Source organism: Phyllobates terribilis, unplaced genomic scaffold (assembly GCF_046119375.1).
Source record: "Phyllobates terribilis strain yellow unplaced genomic scaffold, ASM4611937v1 Scaffold_3__8_contigs__length_932513732, whole genome shotgun sequence".
NCBI lineage: Eukaryota > Metazoa > Chordata > Amphibia > Anura > Dendrobatidae > Phyllobates > Phyllobates terribilis.
The window spans coordinates 6,149,695-6,171,396 of NW_027362763.1; the positions used below are offsets into that span (position 1 = coordinate 6,149,695).

Below are 21,702 nucleotides of genomic sequence, written 5' to 3' on the forward strand. Positions count from 1 at the left end.
CTTAGATGTTAGAAGATGTGTGATTAGGTACCTTTCGGTCACCCAGGCTTTCAGGAAAGATAGTTCCTTGTTTGTCTCCTACCAAGGGGTTAGAAAGGGGCTTAAGGTTGTTAAGTCCACCATAGCTAGGTGGATCAGGGAGGCTATTACTCTAGCCTATGTCTCCAGCGGTGAGGAAGCGCCGCAGGGGTTGAAGGCTCACTCTACCCGAGCAGTGGCGACCTCATGGGTGGAGAAGACTGGTGTCTCGATGGAAGACATATGTAAGGCTGCTACCTGGTCTTCTCCATTTACCTTCTATAGGCACTATAGACTGGATTTGGGTGTTTCATCTGACCTTACTTTTGGGAGAAGGGTGCTCCAGGCTGTGGTCCCTCCCTAGACTTCTTCATCTCTGCAATTCTCTCGTGGTGCTGTCATGGTCGACCGATAAAGTCATAAGTTACTTACCGGTAACGGGATTTTTCGGAGACCATGACAGCACCCTTATATTCCCTCCCTTCACTTTATGGGAGCACTCCTCATTTATTAATTAAAATTTTCTCACTGAGTGGTGTTGTATAAAAATATTATTTTTATCGTTGTTTGCTATGTCTACTAACCTGGTGGTCCTCTCAATGCTCTGTAATCCAAACTGAGGCGAGAGAGAGGGCCGCCCCTTTTAAGCCTGTAGGTTTCCTGCCCTTGATGGGCGGATTCCCTCTCTTGTGGTGCTGTCATGGTCTCCGAAAAATCCCGTTACCGGTAAGTAACTTCTGACTTTTAGAAGGATCGTAGCTGCCGTATCTCACCACCCCTGGACTTCAGGAGCATTTACACTGAAAGATCCTCATTCTCGGCAGCACCTCATCCAGTGTAAACGTGACTCACGCTGTCGAAAATGATGAATGACAGATGGCTCAGCCAGGTCTGCCTCTCCAGACAGGTTATTGAACAACCACCGATCAGTAAAGATTTATTAGACGGCGGTTGTTTAATGATGCAAATCATATAATGCAAACAGACCAATAATGCCAGATATGAAAAGTCAGCATTATTTCGATAGTTTTATTTTAAATATACTTTCTTCAAATCTGGTTAAAAATTACTATACAGGGCGTCCGATCACTAGAGGGCATACGTGAGTGCCGGGGAGGGTGTCCAATCACTGGAAGGTATACGTGAGTGCTGGGGAGGGCGTCCGATCACTAGAGGGCATACGTGAGTGCCGGGGAGGGTGTCCAATCACTGGAAGGTATACGTGAGTGCTGGGGAGGGCGTCCGATCACTAGAGGTAACACGTGAGTGCTGGGGAGGGTGTCCGATCACTAAAGAGCATACGTGAGTGCTGGGGAGGGCGTCCGATCACTGGAGGGTATACGTGAGTGCTGGGGAGGGCGTCCGATCACTAGAGGTAACACGTGAGTGCTGGGGCGGGCGTCCGATCACTAAAGAGCATACGTGAGTGCTGGGGAGGGCGTCCGATCACTAGAGTCCATACGTGAGTGCCAGGGAGGGCGTCCAATCAGTAGAGGCCATACGTGAGTGCCGGGGAGGGCGTCCAATCACTGGAAGGTATACGTGAGTGCTGGGGAGGGCGTCCGATCACTAGAGGTAACACGTGAGTGCTGGGGAGGGCGTCCGATCACTAGAGGGCATACGTGAGTGCTGGGGAGGGCGTCCGATCACTAGAGTCCATACGTGAGTGCCAGGGAGGGCGTCCAATCAGTAGAGGCCATACGTGAGTGCCGGGGAGGGCGTCCAATCACTGGAAGGTATACGTGAGTGCTGGGGAGGGCGTCCGATCACTAGAGGGCATACGTGAGTGCTGGGGAGGGCGTCCGATCACTAGAGTCCATACGTGAGTGCCAGGGAGGGCGTCCAATCAGTAGAGGCCATACGTGAGTGCTGGGGAGGGTGTCCGATCACTAAAGAGCATACGTGAGTGCTGGGGAGGGCGTCTGATCACTAGAGTCCATACGTGAGTGCCAGGGAGGGCGTCCAATCAGTAGAGGCCATACGTGAGTGCCGGGGAGGGCGTCCAATCACTGGAAGGTATACGTGAGTGCTGGGGAGGGCGTCCGATCACTAGAGGTAACACGTGAGTGCTGGGGAGGGCGTCCGATCACTAAAGAGCATACGTGAGTGCTGGGGAGGGCGTCCGATCACTGGAGGGTATACGTGAGTGCTGGGGAGGGCGTCCGATCACTAGAGGGCATACGTGAGTGCTGGGGAGGGCGTCCGATCACTAGAGTCCATACGTGAGTGCCAGGGAGGGCGTCCAATCAGTAGAGGCCATACGTGAGTGCTGGGGAGGGCGTCCGATCACTAAAGAGCATACGTGAGTGCTGGGGAGGGCGTCCGATCACTAGAGTCCATACGTGAGTGCCAGGGAGGGCGTCCAATCAGTAGAGGCCATACGTGAGTGCCGGGGAGGGCGTCCAATCACTGGAAGGTATACGTGAGTGCTGGGGAGGGCGTCCGATCACTAGAGGTAACACGTGAGTGCTGGGGAGGGCGTCCGATCACTAAAGAGCATACGTGAGTGCTGGGGAGGGCGTCCGATCACTGGAGGGTATACGTGAGTGCTGGGGAGGGCGTCCGATCACTAGAGGTAACACGTGAGTGCTGGGGAGGGCATCTGATCACTAGAGGGCATACGTGAGTGCTGGGTAGGGTGTCCGATCACTAGAGGGCATACGTGAGTGCTGGAGAGGGCATCCAATCATTAGAGATGGTACGTGAGTGGTGGGGATGGCGTCCGATCAATAGAGGGCATACGTGAGTGCTGGGGAGGGCGTCCGATCACTAGAGGGCATACGTGAGTGCCGGGGAGGGCGTCCGATCACTAGAGGCCATACGTGAGTGCCGGGGACGGTGTCCAATCAGTAGAGACAGTGCCGGGGTGCTGGGGAGGCCGTTCGATCACTAGAGGGCATAAGTGAGTGCCGGGGAGGGCGTCAGATCACTAGAGATGGTACGTGAGTGCTGGGGAGGGTGTCCCATCACTAGAGGGCATACGTGAGTGCTGGGGAGGGCGTCCCATCACTAGAGGGCATACGTGAGTGCTGGGGAGGCCGTCCGATCACTACAGGGATACCTGAGTACTGGGGAGGGCGTCTGATCACTAGAGGGCATAAGTGAGTGCCGGGGAGGGCGTCTGATCACTAGAGATGGTACGTGAGTGCTGGGGAGAGCGTCCGATCACTAGAGGGCATACGTGAGTGCTGGGGAGGGCGTCCGATCACTAGAGGGCATACGTGAGTCCTGGGGAGGGCGTCCAATCACTAGAGGGCATACGTGAATGCTGGGGAGGGCGTCCGATCTCTAGAGGGCACACGTGAATGCTGGGGAGGGCGTCCGATCACTAGTGGGCATACGTGAGTGCTGGGGAGGGTGTCCGATCACTAGAGGGCACACGTGAGTGCTGGAGAGGGCGTCTGATCACTAGAGGGCATACGTGAGTGCTGGGGAGGGTGTCCGATCATTAGAGGGCCAAAGTGAGTGCTGAGGAGGGTGCCTGAACACTAGAGGGCACACGTGAGTGCTGGGGAGGGCGTCCGATCACTAGAGGGCACACGTGAGTGCTGGGGAGGGCGTCTGATCACTAGAGGGCATACGTGAGTACTGGGGAGGGCGTCCGATCACTAGAGGGCATACGTGAGTGCAGGGGAGGGCGTCTGAACACTAGAGGGCATACGTGAGTGCTGGGGAGGTCGTCTGAACACTAGAGGGCATACGTGAGTGCTGGGGAGGTCGTCTGAACACTAGAGGGCACACGTGAGTGCTGGGGAGGGCGTCCGATCTCTAGAGAGCATACGTGAGTGCTGGGGAGGGCGTCCGATCACTAGAGGGCATGCCTGAGTGCTGAGGAGGGTGTCTGAACACTAGAGGGCACACGTGAGTGCTGGGGAGGGCGTCCGATCACTAGAGGGCATACGTGAGTGCTGGGGAGGGTGTCTGAACACTAGTGGGCACACGTGAGTGCTGGGGAGGGCGTCCGATCACTAGAGGGCATACGTGAGTACTGGGGTGGGCGTCTGATCACTAGAGGGCATACGTGAGTGCTGGGGAGGGCGTCCGATCACTAGAGGGCACACGTGAGTGCTGGGGAGGGCGTCTGAACACTAGAGGGCACACGTGAGTGCTGGGGAGGGCGTCCGATCTCTAGAGAGCATACGTGAGTGCTGGGGAGGGCGTCCGATCACTAGAGGGCATACGTGAGTGCTGGGGAGGGTGTCTGAACACTAGAGGGCACACGTGAGTGCTGGGGAGGGCCTCCGATCACTAGAGGGCATACGTGAGTGCTGGGGAGGGCGTCTGAACATTAGAGGGCACACGTGAGTGTTGGGGAGGGCATCCGATCTCTAGAGGGAGTACGTGAGTGCTGGGGAGGGTGTCCGATTTCTAGAGAGCATACCTGAGTGCTGGGGAGGGCGTCCGATCACTAGAGGGCATACGTGAGTGCTGGGGAGGGTGTCTGAACACTAGAGGGCACACGTGAATGCTGGGGACGGCGTCCGATCACTAGAGGGCACACGTGAGTGCTGGGGAGAGCGTCTGATCACTAGAGGGCATACGTGAGTACTGGGGAGGGCGTCTGAACACTAAAGGGCACACGTGAGTGCTGGGGAGGGCGTCCGATCTCTAGAGGGCATACGTGAGTGCTGGGGAGGGCGTCCGATCTCTAGAGAGCATACGTGAGTGCTGGGGAGGGCGTCCGATCTCTAGAGGGAATACGTGAGTGCTGGGGAGGGCGTCCGATCTCTAGAGAGCATACGTGAGTGCTGGGGAGGGCGTCCGATCACTAGAGGGCATACGTGAGTGCTGGGGAGGGTGTCTGAACACTAGAGGGCGCACGTGAATGCTGGGGAGGGCGTCCGATCACTAGAGGGCATACGTGAGTGCTGGGGAGGGCGTCTGAACACTAGAGGGCACACGTGAGTGCTGGGGAGGGCGTCCGATCTTTAGAGAGCATACGTGAGTGCTGGGGAGGGCGTCCGATCACTAGAGGGCATACGTGAGTGCTGGGGAGGGCGTCCGATCACTAGAGGGCATACGTGAGTGCTGGGGAGGGCGTCCGATCTTTAGAGAGCATACGTGAGTGCTGGGGAGGGCGTCCGATCACTAGAGGGCATACGTGAGTGCTGGGGAGGGCGTCCGATCACTAGAGGGCATACGTGAGTGCTGGGGAGGGCGTCCGATCTTTAGAGAGCATACGTGAGTGCTGGGGAGGGCGTCCGATCACTAGAGGGCATACGTGAGTGCTGGGGAGGGCGTCTGAACACTAGAGGGCATACGTGAGTGCTGGGGAGGGCGTCCGATCTTTAGAGAGCATACGTGAGTGCTGGGGAGGGCGTCCGATCACTAGAGGGCATACGTGAGTGCTGCGGAGGGCGTCTGAACACTAGAGGGCACACGTGAGTGCTGGGGAGGGCGTCCGATCTCTAGAGGGAGTACGTGAGTGCTGGGGAGGGCGTCCGATTTCTAGAGAGCATACGTGAGTGCTGGGGAGGGCGTCCGATCACTAGAGGGCATACGTGAGTGCTGGGGAGAGCGTCCGATCACTAGAGGGCACACGTGAATGCTGGGGAGGGCGTCCGATCACTAGAGGGCACACGTGAGTGCTGGGGAGAGCGTCCGATCACTAGAGGGCATACGTGAGTACTGGGGAGGGCGTGTGAACACTAAAGGGCACACGTGAGTGCTGGGGAGGGCGTCCGATCTCTAGAGGGCATACGTGAGTGCTGGGGAGGGCGTCCGATCACTAGAGAGCATACGTGAGTGCTGGGGAGGGCGTCCGATCACTAGAGGGCATACGTGAGTGCTGGGGAGGGTGTCTGAACACTAGAGGGCACACGTGAGTGCTGGAGCGGGCGTCCGATCACTAGAGGACATACGTGAGTGCTGGGGAGGGCGTCCGATCACTAGAGAGCATACATGAGTGCTGGGGAGGGCGTCCGATCTCTAGAGAGCATACATGAGTGCTGGGGAGGGCGTCCGATCTCTAGAGGGAATACGTGAGTGCTGGGGAGGGTGTCCGATCTCTAGAGAGCATACGTGAGTGCTGGGGAGGGCGTCCGATCACTAGAGGGCATACGTGAGTGCTGGGGAGGGTGTCTGAACACTAAAGGGCACACGTGAGTGCTGGGGAGGGCGTCCGATCTCTAGAGAGCATACGTGAATGCTGGGGAGGGCGTCCGATCTCTAGAGAGCATACGTGAGTGCTGGGGAGGGCGTCCGATCACTAGAGGGCATACGTGAGTGCTGGGGAGGGTGTCTGAACACTAGAGGGCATACGTGAGTGCTGGGGAGGGCGTCCGATCTCTAGAGAGCATACGTGAGTGCTGGGGAGGGCGTCCGATCTCTAGAGGGAATACGTGAGTGCTGGGGAGGGCGTCCGATCTCTAGAGAGCATACGTGAGTGCTGGGGAGGGCGTCCGATCACTAGAGGGCATACGTGAGTGCTGGGGAGGGTGTCTGAAAACTAGAGGGCATACGTGAGTGCTGGGGAGGGCGTCCGATCTCTAGAGAGCATACGTGAGTGCTGGGGAGGGCGTCCGATCTCTAGAGGGAATACGTGAGTGCTGGGGAGGGCGTCCGATCTCTAGAGAGCATACGTGAGTGCTGGGGAGGGCGTCCGATGACTAGAGGGCATACGTGAGTGCTGGGGAGGGTGTCTGAACACTAGAGGGCACACGTGAGTGCTGGGGAGGGCGTCCGATCACTAGAGAGCATACGTGAATGCTGGGGAGGGCGTCCGATCACTAGAGGGCATACGTGAGTGATGGGGAGGGCGTCTGATCACTAGAGGGCATACGTGAGTGCTGGGGAGGGCGTCCGATCTATAGAGGGCATACGTGAGTGCTGGGGAGGGCGTCCGATCTCTAGAGAGCATACGTGAGTGCTGGGGAGGGCGTCCGATCACTAGAGGGCATACGTGAGTGCTGGGGAGGGTGTCTGATCACTAGAGGGCATATGTGAGTGCTGGGGAGGGCGTCCGATCTCTAGAGGGCATACGTGAGTACTGGGGAGGGTGTCTGAACACTAAAGGGCACACGTGAGTGCTGGGGAGGGCGTCCGATCTCTAGAGAGCATACGTGAGTGCTGGGGAGGGCGTCCGATCTCTAGAGAGCATACGTGAATGCTGGGGAGGGCATCCGATCACTAGAGGGCATACGTGAGTACTGGGGAGGGTGTCTGAACACTAAAGGGCACACGTGAGTGCTGGGGAGGGCGTCCGATCTCTAGAGAGCATACGTGAGTGCTGGGGAGGGCGTCCGATCACTAGAGGGCACACGTGAGTGCTGGGGAGGGTGTCCGATCTCTAGAGAGCATACGTGAGTGCTGGGGAGGGCGTCTGATCACTAGAGGGCATACGTGAGTGCTGGGGAGGGCGTCCGATCACTAGACGGCATACGTGAGTGATGGGGAGGGCGTCCGATCACTAGAGGGCATACGTGAGTGCTGGGGAGGGCTTCCGATCACTAGAGGGCATACATGAGTGCTGCGGAGGGTGTCCGATCACTAGAGGGCATACGTGAGTGCTGGGGAGGGCGTCCGATCACTAGAGGGCATACGTGAGTGCTGGGGAGGGCGTCCGATCACTAGAGGGCATACGTGAGTGCTGGGGAGGGCGTCCGATCTCTAGAGAGCATACGTGAGTGCTGGGGAGGGCGTCCGATCACTAGAGGGCATACGTGAGTGCTGGGGAAGGCGTCCGATCACTAGAGGGCATACGTAAGTGCTGGGGAGGGCGTCCGATCGCTAGAGGGCACACGTGAGTGCTGGGGAGGGCGTCCGATCACTAGAGGGCATACGTGAGTGCAGGGGAGAGCGTCCGATCACTAGAGGGCATACGTGAGTGCTGGGGAGGGCGTCCGATCACTTGAGGGCATACGTGAGTGCTGGGGAGGGCGTCCGATCACTAGAGGGCATACGTGAGTGCTGGGGAGGGCGTCCGATCACTAGAGGGCATACGTGAGTGCTGGGGAGGGCGTCCGATCACTAGAGGGCATACGTGAGTGCTGGGGAGGGCGTCCGATCACTAGAGGGCATACGTGAGTGCTGGGGAGGGTGTCTGAACACTAGAGGGCACACGTGAGTGCTGGGGCGGGCGTCCGATCACTAGAGGGCATACGTGAGTGCTGGGGAGGGCATCTGAACACTATAGGGCACACGTGAGTGCTGGGGATGGCGTCCGATCTCTAGAGAGCATACGTGAGTGCTGGGGAGGGCGTCCGATCTCTAGAGGGAATACGTGAGTGCTGGGGAGGGTGTCCGATCTCTAGAGAGCATACGTGAGTGCTGGGGAGGGCGTCCGATCACTAGAGGGCATACGTGAGTGCTGGGGAGGGTGTCTGAACACTAGAGGGCGCACGTGAATGCTGGGGAGGGCGTCCGATCACTAGAGGGCACACGTGAGTGCTGGGGAGGGCGTCCGATCTCTAGAGAGCATACGTGAATGCTGGGGAGGGCGTCCGATCTCTAGAGAGCATACGTGAGTGCTGGGGAGGGCGTCCGATCACTAGAGGGCATACGTGAGTGCTGGGGAGGGTGTCTGAACACTAGAGGGCATACGTGAGTGCTGGGGAGGGCGTCCGATCTCTAGAGAGCATACGTGAGTGCTGGGGAGGGCATCCGATCTCTAGAGGGAATACGTGAGTGTTGGGGAGGGCGTCCGATCTCTAGAGAGCATACGTGAGTGCTGGGGAGGGCGTCCGATCACTAGAGGGCATACGTGAGTGCTGGGGAGGGTGTCTGAACACTAGAGGGCGCACGTGAATGCTGGGGAGGGCGTTCGATCACTAGAGGGCATACGTGAGTGCTGGGGAGGGTGTCTGAACACTAGAGGGCATACGTGAGTGCTGGGGAGGGCGTCCGATCTCTAGAGAGCATACGTGAGTGCTGGGGAGGGCGTCCGATCTCTAGAGGGAATACGTGAGTGCTGGGGAGGGCGTCCGATCTCTAGAGAGCATACGTGAGTGCTGGGGAGGGCGTCCGATCACTAGAGGGCATACGTGAGTGCTGGGGAGGGTGTCTGAACACTAGAGGGCACACGTGAGTGCTGGGGAGGGCGTCCGATCACTAGAGGGCATACGTGAGTACTGGGGAGGGCGTCTGAACACTAAAGGGCACACGTGAGTGCCTGGGAGGGCGTCCGATCTCTAGAGAGCATACGTGAATGCTGGGGAGGGTGTCCGATCACTAGAGGGCATACGTGAGTGATGGGGAGGGCGTCTGATCACTAGAGGGCATACGTGAGTGCTGGGGAGGGCGTCCGATCTCTAGAGGGCATACGTGAGTACTGGGGAGGGTGTCTGAACACTAAAGGGCACACGTGAGTGCTGGGGAGGGCGTCCGATCTCTAGAGAGCATACGTGAGTGCTGGGGAGGGCGTCCGATCTCTAGAGAGCATACGTGAATGCTGGGGAGGGCATCCGATCACTAGAGGGCATACGTGAGTACTGGGGAGGGTGTCTGAACACTAAAGGGCACACGTGAGTGCTGGGGAGGGCGTCCGATCTCTAGAGAGCATACGTGAGTGCTGGTGAGGGCGTCCGATCACTAGAGGGCATACGTGAGTGCTGGGGAGGGTGTCCGATCTCTAGAGAGCATACGTGAGTGCTGGGGAGGGCGTCTGATCACTAGAGGGCATACGTGAGTGCTGGGGAGGGCGTCCGATCACTAGACGGCATACGTGAGTGATGGGGAGGGCGTCCGATCACTAGAGGGCATACGTGAGTGCTGGGGAGGGCGTCCGATCACTAGAGGGCATACATGAGTGCTGCGGAGGGTGTCCGATCACTAGAGGGCATACGTGAGTGCTGGGGAGGGCGTCCGATCACTAGAGGGCATACGTGAGTGCTGGGGAGGGCGTCCGATCACTAGAGGGCATACGTGAGTGCTGGGGAGGGCGTCCGATCTCTAGAGAGCATACGTGAGTGCTGGGGAGGGCGTCCGATCACTAGAGGGCATACGTGAGTGCTGGGGAAGGCGTCCGATCACTAGAGGGCATACGTGAGTGCTGGGGAGGGCGTCCAATCACTAGAGGGCACACTTGAGTGCTGGGGAGGGCGTCCGATCACTAGAGGGCATACGTGAGTGCTGGGGACTGCGTCCGATCACTAGAGGGCATACGTGAGTGCTGGGGAGGGCGTCCGATCACTAGAGGGCATACGTGAGTGCTGGGGAGGGCGTCCGATCACTAGAGGGCATACGTGAGTGCTGGGGAGGGTGTCTGAACACTAGAGGGCATACGTGAGTGCAGGGGAGAGCGTCCGATCACTAGAGGGCATACGTGAGTGCAGGGGAGAGCGTCCGATCACTAGAGGGCATACGTGAGTGCTGGGGAGGGCGTCCGATCACTAGAGGGCACACGTGAGTGCTGGGGAGGGCGTCCGATCACTAGAGGGCATACGTGAGTGCTGGGGAGGGCGTCCGATCACTAGAGGGCATACGTGAGTCCTGGGGAGGGCGTCCAATCACTAGAGGGCATACGTGAATGCTGGGGAGGGCGTCCGATCTCTAGAGGGCACACGTGAATGCTGGGGAGGGCGTCCAATCACTAGAGGGCATACGTGAGTGCTGGGGAGGGCGTCCGATCACTAGTGGGCATACGTGAGTGCTGGGGAGGGCGTCCGATCACTAGAGGGCATACGTGAGTGCTGGGGAGGGCGTCCGATCACTAGAGGGCATACGTGAGTGCTGGGGAGGGCGTCCGATCACTAGAGGCGCCATACTGTCACTAGTGAATGTGGACTCTTTATTTTTTTTTGTAGTAAGATCTATGTAATAATGAAACACATCATACACTGGAGACTCCTAACATGGCTCTCGCCCCACAGGGTCTCTGGTCGGTGTGGGTGATGTGATCTCTCAGCAATTGGTGGAGAGGCGAGGTCTCCAAGGTCACAGCGTGGAGAGGACCATGAAGATGATGGGAATAGGATTCTGCTTTGTGGTAAAATTCACACCTGTGTATAAATTATGACCATCCCTATTTCTCATTAACTGTTTACCCGCTGACTAACCTGCTGTGTGTAACTTGTCCTAAGGGAGGTAGTGTGGTACAGATCTGCGATGTAGATATGGAGGAGGACATGGTGGTGGTGCAGGTGTGTGATGTAGAGATGGAGGAGGACATAGTGGTGCTGGTACAAGCGTGTGATGGAGGAGGACATAGTGGTGCTGGTACAGGTGTGTGATGGAGGAGGACATAGTGGTGCTGGTACAGGTGTGTGATGGAGGAGGACATAGTGGTGGTGGTACAAGTGTGTGATGTAGATGGAGGAGGACATAGTGGTGCTGGTACAAGCGTGTGATGTAGAGATGGAGGAGGACATAGTGGTGCTGGTACAAGCGTGTGATGTAGAGATGGAGGAGGACATAGTGGTGCTGGTACAAGCGTGTGATGTAGAGATGGAGGAGGACATAGTGGTGCTGGTACAAGCGTGTGATGTAGATGGAGGAGGACATAGTGGTGCTGATACAGGCGTGTGATGTAGGGATTGAGGAGGACATAGTGGTGGTGGTACAGGCGTGTGATGTAGATGGAGGAGGACATAGTGGTGCTGGTACAGGCGTGTGATGTAGGGATTGAGGAGGACATAGTGGTGCTGGTACGGGCGTGTGATGTAGGGATTGAGGAGGACATAGTGGTGCTGGTACAGGCGTGTGATGTACGGATGGAGGAGGACATAGTGGTGCTGGTACAAGCTTGTGATGTAGGGATGGAGGAGGACATAGTGGTGCTGGTACAGTCGTGTGATGTAGAGATGGAGGAGGACATAGTGGTGCTGGTACAAGCGTGTGATGTAGAGATGGAGGAGGACATAGTGGTGGTGGTACAAGCATGGGTTGTAGGGATGGAGGAGGACATAGTGGTGCTGGTACAGGCGTGTGATGTAGATGGAGGAGGACATAGTGGTGCTGGTACAGGCGTGTGATGTAGGGATTGAGGAGGACATAGTGGTGCTGGTACAGGCGTGTGATGTAGAGATGGAGGAGGACATAGTGGTGCTGGTACAGGCGTGTGATGTAGATGGAGGAGGACATAGTGGTGCTGGTACAAGTGTGTGATGTAGGGATTGAGGAGGACATAGTGATGCTGCTACAAGCATGTGATGTAGAGATGGAGGAGGACATAGTGGTGCTGGTACAAGCGTGTGATGTAGAGATGGAGGAGGACATAGTGGTGCTGGTACAGGCGTGTGATGTAGATGGAGGAGGACATAGTGGTGCTGGTACAAGCATGTGATGTAGGGATGGAGGAGGACATAGTGGTGCTGGTACAAGCGTGGGATGTAGGGATTGAGAAGGACATAGTGGTGCTGGTACAGGCGTGTGATGTAGGGATGGAGGAGGACATAGTGGTGCTGGTACAGGCGTGTGATGTAGAGATGGATGAGGACATAGTGGTGCTGGCACAGGCGTGTGATGTAGGGATTGAGGAGGACATAGTGGTGCTGGTACAGGCGTGTGATGTAGGGATTGAGGAGGACATAGTGGTGCTGGTACAGGCGTGTGATGTAGGGATTGAGGAGGACATAGTGGTGCTGGTACAGGCGTGTGATGTAGGGATGGAGGAAGACATAATGGTGCTGGTACAAGCGTGTGATGTAGAGATGGATGAGGACATAGTGGTGCTGGTACAGGCGTGTGATGTAGAGATGGATGAGGACATAGTGGTGCTGGTACAGGCGTGTGATGTAGGGATTGAGGAGGACATAGTGGTGCTGGTACAGGCGTGTGATGTAGAGATGGAGGAGGACATAGTGGTGCTGATACAGGCGTGTGATGTAGGGATTGAGGAGGACATAGTGGTGCTGGTACAGGCGTGTGATGTAGGGATGGAGGAAGACATAGTGGTGCTTTTACAAGCGTGGGATGTAGAGATGGAGGAGGACATAGTGGTGCTGGTACAGGTGTGTGATGTAGAGACGGAGGAGGACATAGTGGTGCTGGTACAAGCGTGGGATGTAGAGATGGAGTAGGACAAAGTGGTGTTGGTACAGGTGTGTGATGTAGAGACGGAGGAGGACATAGTGGTGCTGGTACAGGTGTGTGATGGAGGAGGACATAGTGGTGCTGGTACAGGTGTGTGTTGGAGGAGGACATAGTGGTGCTGGTACAGGTGTGTGATGGAGGAGGACATAGTGGTGGTGGTACAAGTGTGTGATGTAGACACGGAGGAGGACATAGTGGTGCTGGTACAAGCGTGTGATGTAGAGATGGAGGAGGACATAGTGGTGCTGGTACAAGCGTGTGATGTAGAGATGGAGGAGGACATAGTGGTGCTGGTACAGGCGTGTGATGTAGATGGAGGAGGACATAGTGGTGCTGGTACAAGTGTGTGATGTAGACACGGAGGAGGACATAGTGGTGCTGGTACAAGCGTGTGATGTAGGGATTGAGGAGGACATAGTGATGCTGGTACAAGCGTGTGATGTAGATGGAGGAGGACATAGTGGTGCTGGTACAGGCGTGTGATGTAGATGGAGGAGGACATAGTGGTGCTGGTACAAGCTTGTGATGTAGGGATGGAGGAGGACATAGTGGTGCTGGTACAAGCGTGTGATGTAGAGATGGAGGAGGACATAGTGGTGCTGGTACAAGCGTGTGATGTAGAGATGGAGGAGGACATAGTGGTGCTGGTACAAGCGTGTGATGGAGGAGGACATAGTGGTGCTGGTACAGGTGTGTGATGGAGGAGGACATAGTGGTGCTGGTACAGGTGTGTGATGGAGGAGGACATAGTGGTGGTGGTACAAGTGTGTGATGTAGATGGAGGAGGACATAGTGGTGCTGGTACAAGCGTGTGATGTAGAGATGGAGGAGGACATAGTGGTGCTGGTACAAGCGTGTGATGTAGAGATGGAGGAGGACATAGTGGTGCTGGTACAAGCGTGTGATGTAGAGATGGAGGAGGAATAGTGGTGCTGGTACAAGCGTGTGATGTAGATGGAGGAGGATATAGTGGTGCTCATACAGGCGTGTGATGTAGGGATTGAGGAGGACATAGTGGTGGTGGTACAGGCGTGTGATGTAGATGGAGGAGGACATAGTGGTGCTGGTACAGGCGTGTGATGTAGGGATTGAGGAGGACATAGTGGTGCTGGTACGGGCGTGTGATGTAGGGATTGAGGAGGACATAGTGGTGCTGGTACAGGCGTGTGATGTACGGATGGAGGAGGACATAGTGGTGCTGGTACAAGCTTGTGATGTAGGGATGGAGGAGGACATAGTGGTGCTGGTACAGTCGTGTGATGTAGAGATGGAGGAGGACATAGTGGTGCTGGTACAAGCGTGTGATGTAGAGATGGAGGAGGACATAGTGGTGGTGGTACAAGCATGGGTTGTAGGGATGGAGGAGGACATAGTGGTGCTGGTACAGGCGTGTGATGTAGATGGAGGAGGACATAGTGGTGCTGGTACAGGCGTGTGATGTAGGGATTGAGGAGGACATAGTGGTGCTGGTACAGGCGTGTGATGTAGAGATGGAGGAGGACATAGTGGTGCTGGTACAGGCGTGTGATGTAGATGGAGGAGGACATAGTGGTGCTGGTACAAGTGTGTGATGTAGGGATTGAGGAGGACATAGTGATGCTGCTACAAGCATGTGATGTAGAGATGGAGGAGGACATAGTGGTGCTGGTACAAGCGTGTGATGTAGAGATGGAGGAGGACATAGTGGTGCTGGTACAGGCGTGTGATGTAGATGGAGGAGGACATAGTGGTGCTGGTACAAGCATGTGATGTAGGGATGGAGGAGGACATAGTGGTGCTGGTACAAGCGTGGGATGTAGGGATTGAGAAGGACATAGTGGTGCTGGTACAGGCGTGTGATGTAGGGATGGAGGAGGACATAGTGGTGCTGGTACAGGCGTGTGATGTAGAGATGGATGAGGACATAGTGGTGCTGGCACAGGCGTGTGATGTAGGGATTGAGGAGGACATAGTGGTGCTGGTACAGGCGTGTGATGTAGGGATTGAGGAGGACATAGTGGTGCTGGTACAGGCGTGTGATGTAGGGATTGAGGAGGACATAGTGGTGCTGGTACAGGCGTGTGATGTAGGGATGGAGGAAGACATAATGGTGCTGGTACAAGCGTGTGATGTAGAGATGGATGAGGACATAGTGGTGCTGGTACAGGCGTGTGATGTAGAGATGGATGAGGACATAGTGGTGCTGGTACAGGCGTGTGATGTAGGGATTGAGGAGGACATAGTGGTGCTGGTACAGGCGTGTGATGTAGAGATGGAGGAGGACATAGTGGTGCTGATACAGGCGTGTGATGTAGGGATTGAGGAGGACATAGTGGTGCTGGTACAGGCGTGTGATGTAGGGATGGAGGAAGACATAGTGGTGCTTTTACAAGCGTGGGATGTAGAGATGGAGGAGGACATAGTGGTGCTGGTACAGGTGTGTGATGTAGAGACGGAGGAGGACATAGTGGTGCTGGTACAAGCGTGGGATGTAGAGATGGAGTAGGACAAAGTGGTGTTGGTACAGGTGTGTGATGTAGAGACGGAGGAGGACATAGTGGTGCTGGTACAGGTGTGTGATGGAGGAGGACATAGTGGTGCTGGTACAGGTGTGTGTTGGAGGAGGACATAGTGGTGCTGGTACAGGTGTGTGATGGAGGAGGACATAGTGGTGGTGGTACAAGTGTGTGATGTAGACACGGAGGAGGACATAGTGGTGCTGGTACAAGCGTGTGATGTAGAGATGGAGGAGGACATAGTGGTGCTGGTACAAGCGTGTGATGTAGAGATGGAGGAGGACATAGTGGTGCTGGTACAGGCGTGTGATGTAGATGGAGGAGGACATAGTGGTGCTGGTACAAGTGTGTGATGTAGACACGGAGGAGGACATAGTGGTGCTGGTACAAGCGTGTGATGTAGGGATTGAGGAGGACATAGTGATGCTGGTACAAGCGTGTGATGTAGATGGAGGAGGACATAGTGGTGCTGGTACAGGCGTGTGATGTAGATGGAGGAGGACATAGTGGTGCTGGTACAAGCTTGTGATGTAGGGATGGAGGAGGACATAGTGGTGCTGGTACAAGCGTGTGATGTAGAGATGGAGGAGGACATAGTGGTGCTGGTACAAGCGTGTGATGTAGAGATGGAGGAGGACATAGTGGTGCTGGTACAAGCGTGTGATGGAGGAGGACATAGTGGTGCTGGTACAGGTGTGTGATGGAGGAGGACATAGTGGTGCTGGTACAGGTGTGTGATGGAGGAGGACATAGTGGTGGTGGTACAAGTGTGTGATGTAGATGGAGGAGGACATAGTGGTGCTGGTACAAGCGTGTGATGTAGAGATGGAGGAGGACATAGTGGTGCTGGTACAAGCGTGTGATGTAGAGATGGAGGAGGACATAGTGGTGCTGGTACAAGCGTGTGATGTAGAGATGGAGGAGGAATAGTGGTGCTGGTACAAGCGTGTGATGTAGATGGAGGAGGATATAGTGGTGCTCATACAGGCGTGTGATGTAGGGATTGAGGAGGACATAGTGGTGGTGGTACAGGCGTGTGATGTAGATGGAGGAGGACATAGTGGTGCTGGTACAGGCGTGTGATGTAGGGATTGAGGAGGACATAGTGGTGCTGGTACGGGCGTGTGATGTAGGGATTGAGGAGGACATAGTGGTGCTGGTACAGGCGTGTGATGTACGGATGGAGGAGGACATAGTGGTGCTGGTACAAGCTTGTGATGTAGGGATGGAGGAGGACATAGTGGTGCTGGTACAGTCGTGTGATGTAGAGATGGAGGAGGACATAGTGGTGCTGGTACAAGCGTGTGATGTAGAGATGGAGGAGGACATAGTGGTGGTGGTACAAGCATGGGTTGTAGGGATGGAGGAGGACATAGTGGTGCTGGTACAGGCGTGTGATGTAGATGGAGGAGGACATAGTGGTGCTGGTACAGGCGTGTGATGTAGGGATTGAGGAGGACATAGTGGTGCTGGTACAGGCGTGTGATGTAGAGATGGAGGAGGACATAGTGGTGCTGGTACAGGCGTGTGATGTAGATGGAGGAGGACATAGTGGTGCTGGTACAAGCGTGTGATGTAGGGATTGAGGAGGACATAGTGATGCTGCTACAAGCATGTGATGTAGAGATGGAGGAGGACATAGTGGTGCTGGTACAAGCGTGTGATGTAGAGATGGAGGAGGACATAGTGGTGCTGGTACAGGCGTGTGATGTAGATGGAGGAGGACATAGTGGTGCTGGTACAAGCATGTGATGTAGGGATGGAGGAGGACATAGTGGTGCTGGTACAAGCGTGGGATGTAGGGATTGAGAAGGACATAGTGGTGCTGGTACAGGCGTGTGATGTAGGGATGGAGGAGGACATAGTGGTGCTGGTACAGGCGTGTGATGTAGAGATGGATGAGGACATAGTGGTGCTGGCACAGGCGTGTGATGTAGGGATTGAGGAGGACATAGTGGTGCTGGTACAGGCGTGTGATGTAGGGATTGAGGAGGACATAGTGGTGCTGGTACAGGCGTGTGATGTAGGGATTGAGGAGGACATAGTGGTGCTGGTACAGGCGTGTGATGTAGGGATGGAGGAAGACATAGTGGTGCTGGTACAAGCGTGTGATGTAGAGATGGATGAGGACATAGTGGTGCTGGTACAGGCGTGTGATGTAGAGATGGATGAGGACATAGTGGTGCTGGTACAGGCGTGTGATGTAGGGATTGAGGAGGACATAGTGGTGCTGGTACAGGCGTGTGATGTAGAGATGGAGCAGGACATAGTGGTGCTGATACAGGCGTGTGATGTAGGGATTGAGGAGGACATAGTGGTGCTGGTACAGGCGTGTGATGTAGGGATGGAGGAAGACATAGTGGTGCTTTTACAAGCGTGGGATGTAGAGATGGAGGAGGACATAGTGGTGCTGGTACAGGTGTGTGATGTAGAGACGGAGGAGGACATAGTGGTGCTGGTACAAGCGTGGGATGTAGAGATGGAGTAGGACAAAGTGGTGTTGGTACAGGTGTGTGATGTAGAGACGGAGGAGGACATAGTGGTGCTGGTACAGGTGTGTGATGGAGGAGGACATAGTGGTGCTGGTACAGGTGTGTGATGGAGGAGGACATAGTGGTGCTGGTACAGGTGTGTCATGGAGGAGGACATAGTGGTGGTGGTACAAGTGTGTGATGTAGACACGGAGGAGGACATAGTGGTGCTGGTACAAGCGTGTGATGTAGAGATGGAGGAGGACATAGTGGTGCTGGTACAAGCGTGTGATGTAGAGATGGAGGAGGACATAGTGGTGCTGGTACAGGCGTGTGATGTAGATGGAGGAGGACATAGTGGTGCTGGTACAAGTGTGTGATGTAGACACGGAGGAGGACATAGTGGTGCTGGTACAAGCGTGTGATGTAGGGATTGAGGAGGACATAGTGATGCTGGTACAAGCGTGTGATGTAGATGGAGGAGGACATAGTGGTGCTGGTACAGGCGTGTGATGTAGATGGAGGAGGACATAGTGGTGCTGGTACAAGCTTGTGATGTAGGGATGGAGGAGGACATAGTGGTGCTGGTACAAGCGTGTGATGTAGAGATGGAGGAGGACATAGTGGTGCTGGTACAAGCGTGTGATGTAGAGATGGAGGAGGACATAGTGGTGCTGGTACAAGCGTGTGATGTAGATGGAGGAGGACATAGTGGTGCTGGTACAGGCGTGTGATGTAGGGATTGAGGAGGACATAGTGGTGGTGGTACAGGCGTGTGATGTAGATGGAGGAGGACATAGTGGTGCTGGTACAGGCGTGTGATGTAGGGATTGAGGAGGACATAGTGGTGCTGGTACGGGCGTGTGATGTAGGGATTGAGGAGGACATAGTGGTGCTGGTACAGGCGTGTGATGTAGGGATGGAGGAGGACATAGTGGTGCTGGTACAAGCTTGTGATGTAGGGATGGAGGAGGACATAGTGGTGCTGGTACAATCGTGTGATGTAGAGATGGAGGAGGACATAGTGGTGCTGGTACAAGCGTGTGATGTAGAGATGGAGGAGGACATAGTGGTGGTGGTACAAGCATGGGTTGTAGGGATGGAGGAGGACAGAGTGGTGCTGGTACAGGCGTGTGATGTAGATGGAGGAGGACATAGTGGTGCTGGTACAGGCGTGTGATGTAGGGATTGAGGAGGACATAGTGGTGCTGGTACAGGCGTGTGATGTAGAGATGGAGGAGGACATAGTGGTGCTGGTACAGGCGTGTGATGTAGATGGAGGAGGACATAGTGGTGCTGGTACAAGCGTGTGATGTAGGGATTGAGGAGGACATAGTGATGCTGCTACAAGCATGTGATGTAGAGATGGAGGAGGACATAGTGGTGCTGGTACAAGCGTGTGATGTAGAGATGGAGGAGGACATAGTGGTGCTGGTACAGGCGTGTGATGTAGATGGAGGAGGACATAGTGGTGCTGGTACAAGCATGTGATGTAGGGATGGAGGAGGACATAGTGGTGCTGGTACAAGCGTGGGATATAGGGATGGAGAAGGACATAGTGGTGCTGGTACAGGCGTGTGATGTAGGGATGGAGGAGGACATAGTGGTGCTGGTACAGGCGTGTGATGTAGAGATGGATGAGGACATAGTGGTGCTGGTACAGGCGTGTGATGTAGGGATTGAGGAGGACATAGTGGTGCTGGTACAGGCGTGTGATGTAGGGATTGAGGAGGACATATTGGTGCTGGTACAGGCTTGGGATGTAGGGATGGAGGAGGACATAGTGGTGCTGGTACAAGCATGGGATGTAGGGATGGAGTAGGACATAGTGGTGCTTGTACAAGCGTGGGATGTAGGGATGGAGGAGGACATAGTGGTGCTGGTACAGGCGTGTGATGTAGGGATGGAGGAGGACATAGTGATGCTGGTACAGGCGTGGGATGTAGGGATGGAGGAGGACATAGTGGTGCTGGTACAAGTGTGGGATGTAGGGATGGAGGAGGACATAGTGGTGCTGGTACAGGCGTGTGATGTCGGGATGGAGGAAGACATAGTGGTGCTGGTACAAGCGTGGGATGTAGGGATGGAGGAGGACATAGTGGTGCTGGTACAGGCGTGGGATGTAGGGATGGAGGAGGACATAGTGGTGCTGGTACAAGCGTGTGATGTAGAGATGGAGGAGGACATAGTGGTGCTGGTACAAGCGTGTGATGTAGGGATGGAGGAGGACATAGTGGTGCTGGTACAGGCGTGGGATGTAGGGATGGAGGAAGACATAGTGGTGCTGGTACAAGCGTGTGATGTAGAGATGGAGGAGGACATAGTGGTGCTGGTACAAGCGTGTGATGTAGGGATGGAGGAGGACATAGTGGTGCTGGTACAGGCGTGGGATGTAGGGATGGAGGAGGACATAGTGGTGCTGGTACAAGCGTGTGATGTAGAGATGGAGGAGGACATAGTGGTGGTGGTACAGATGTGTGATGTAGAGATGGAGGAGGACATAGTGGTGCTGCTACAAGCGTGTGATGTAGAGATGGATGAGGACATAGTGGTGTTGGTACAGATGTGCGATGTAGAGATAGAGGAGGACATAGTGGTGCTTGTTACAGATGTGCGGTGTACAGATGGAGGAGGACATGGTGGTGGTTCAGATGTGTGATGTAGAGATGGAGGATCTCATAGTGGTGTGGTACAGGTGTGTGATGTAGAGATGGAGGAGGACATAGTGGTGCTGGTACAGATGTGCGGTGTAGAGATGGAGGAGGACATAGTGGTGCTGGTACAGATGTGTGGTTTAGAGATGGAAGAGGACATAGTTGCGGTGGTTCAGATGTGTGATGTAGAGATGGAGTAGGACATAGTGGTTCTGTTACAGATGTGTGATGGAAGAGGACATAGTGGTGGTGGTAGAGGTGTGTTATGTAGAGCCGGAGTATGACATAGTGGTGCTGGTGCAAGCATGTGATGTAAAGATGGAGTAGGTCATAGTGATGGTGGTACAGGTGTGCGGTGTAGAGATGGAGGAGGTCATAGTGATGGTGGTACAGATGTGCGGTGTAGAGATGGAGGAGGTCATAGTGATGGTGGTACAGATGTGTGATGTAGAGATGGATGAGGACAGTGTTGCTGGTACAGATGTGTGATGTAGAGATGGAGGAGGTCATAGTGATGGTGGTACAGGTGTGTGATGTAGAGATGGAGGAGGACAGTGTTGCTGGTACAGATGTGTGATGTAGAGATGGAGGAGGTCATAGTGATGGTGGTACAGGTGTGTGATGTAGAGATGGAGGAGGACAGTGTTGCTGGTACAGATGTGTGATGTAGAGATGGAGGAGGACAGTGTTGCTGGTACAGATTTGTGATGTAGAGATGGAGGAGGTCATAGTGATGGTGGTACAGGTGTGTGATGTAGAGATGGAGGAGAACATGGTGGTGCTGGTACAGATGTGCAGTGTAAGGATGAAGGACACGGTGGTGACAGTACAGGTTTTTGCTGAAGAGATTGTGGTTGCAGAGGAAGGTTTTCCAGATAAACATCACAGGTATTTTCTCGAGTGTATATTTGGTGCCTTTTTCTGGGCAGTGACTATGTACATTTCAGAATTTCTCTTGTCATACAGGGTCCAGTAGTCGGTGGATGGTACAAGGTACTTGATGGCATTATTTCCGGGAGCAGCAAGAGTGCAGCCATGAAGAAAATGCTGTTGGATCAGGTAAGAATGGCCATACTAATATCGCTGTCCGCACCA

The 21,702-nt window shown here is 55.0% G+C and overlaps 1 protein-coding gene across 2 annotated transcripts in view; it reads left to right on the plus strand.

Annotated features, from left to right (window-relative positions):
• Nucleotides 1-21,702, plus strand: part of MPV17 (mitochondrial inner membrane protein MPV17) — a 78,062-nt gene that overhangs the window by 42,121 nt on the left and 14,239 nt on the right. For both annotated transcript variants that reach the window (XM_073672897.1, XM_073672898.1), the window contains exons 3-4: nt 10,827-10,942; nt 21,574-21,666. In XM_073672897.1, the coding sequence (XP_073528998.1) occupies nt 10,827-10,942; nt 21,574-21,666 (209 nt within the window). The remainder of the gene's footprint in view (nt 1-10,826; nt 10,943-21,573; nt 21,667-21,702) is intronic.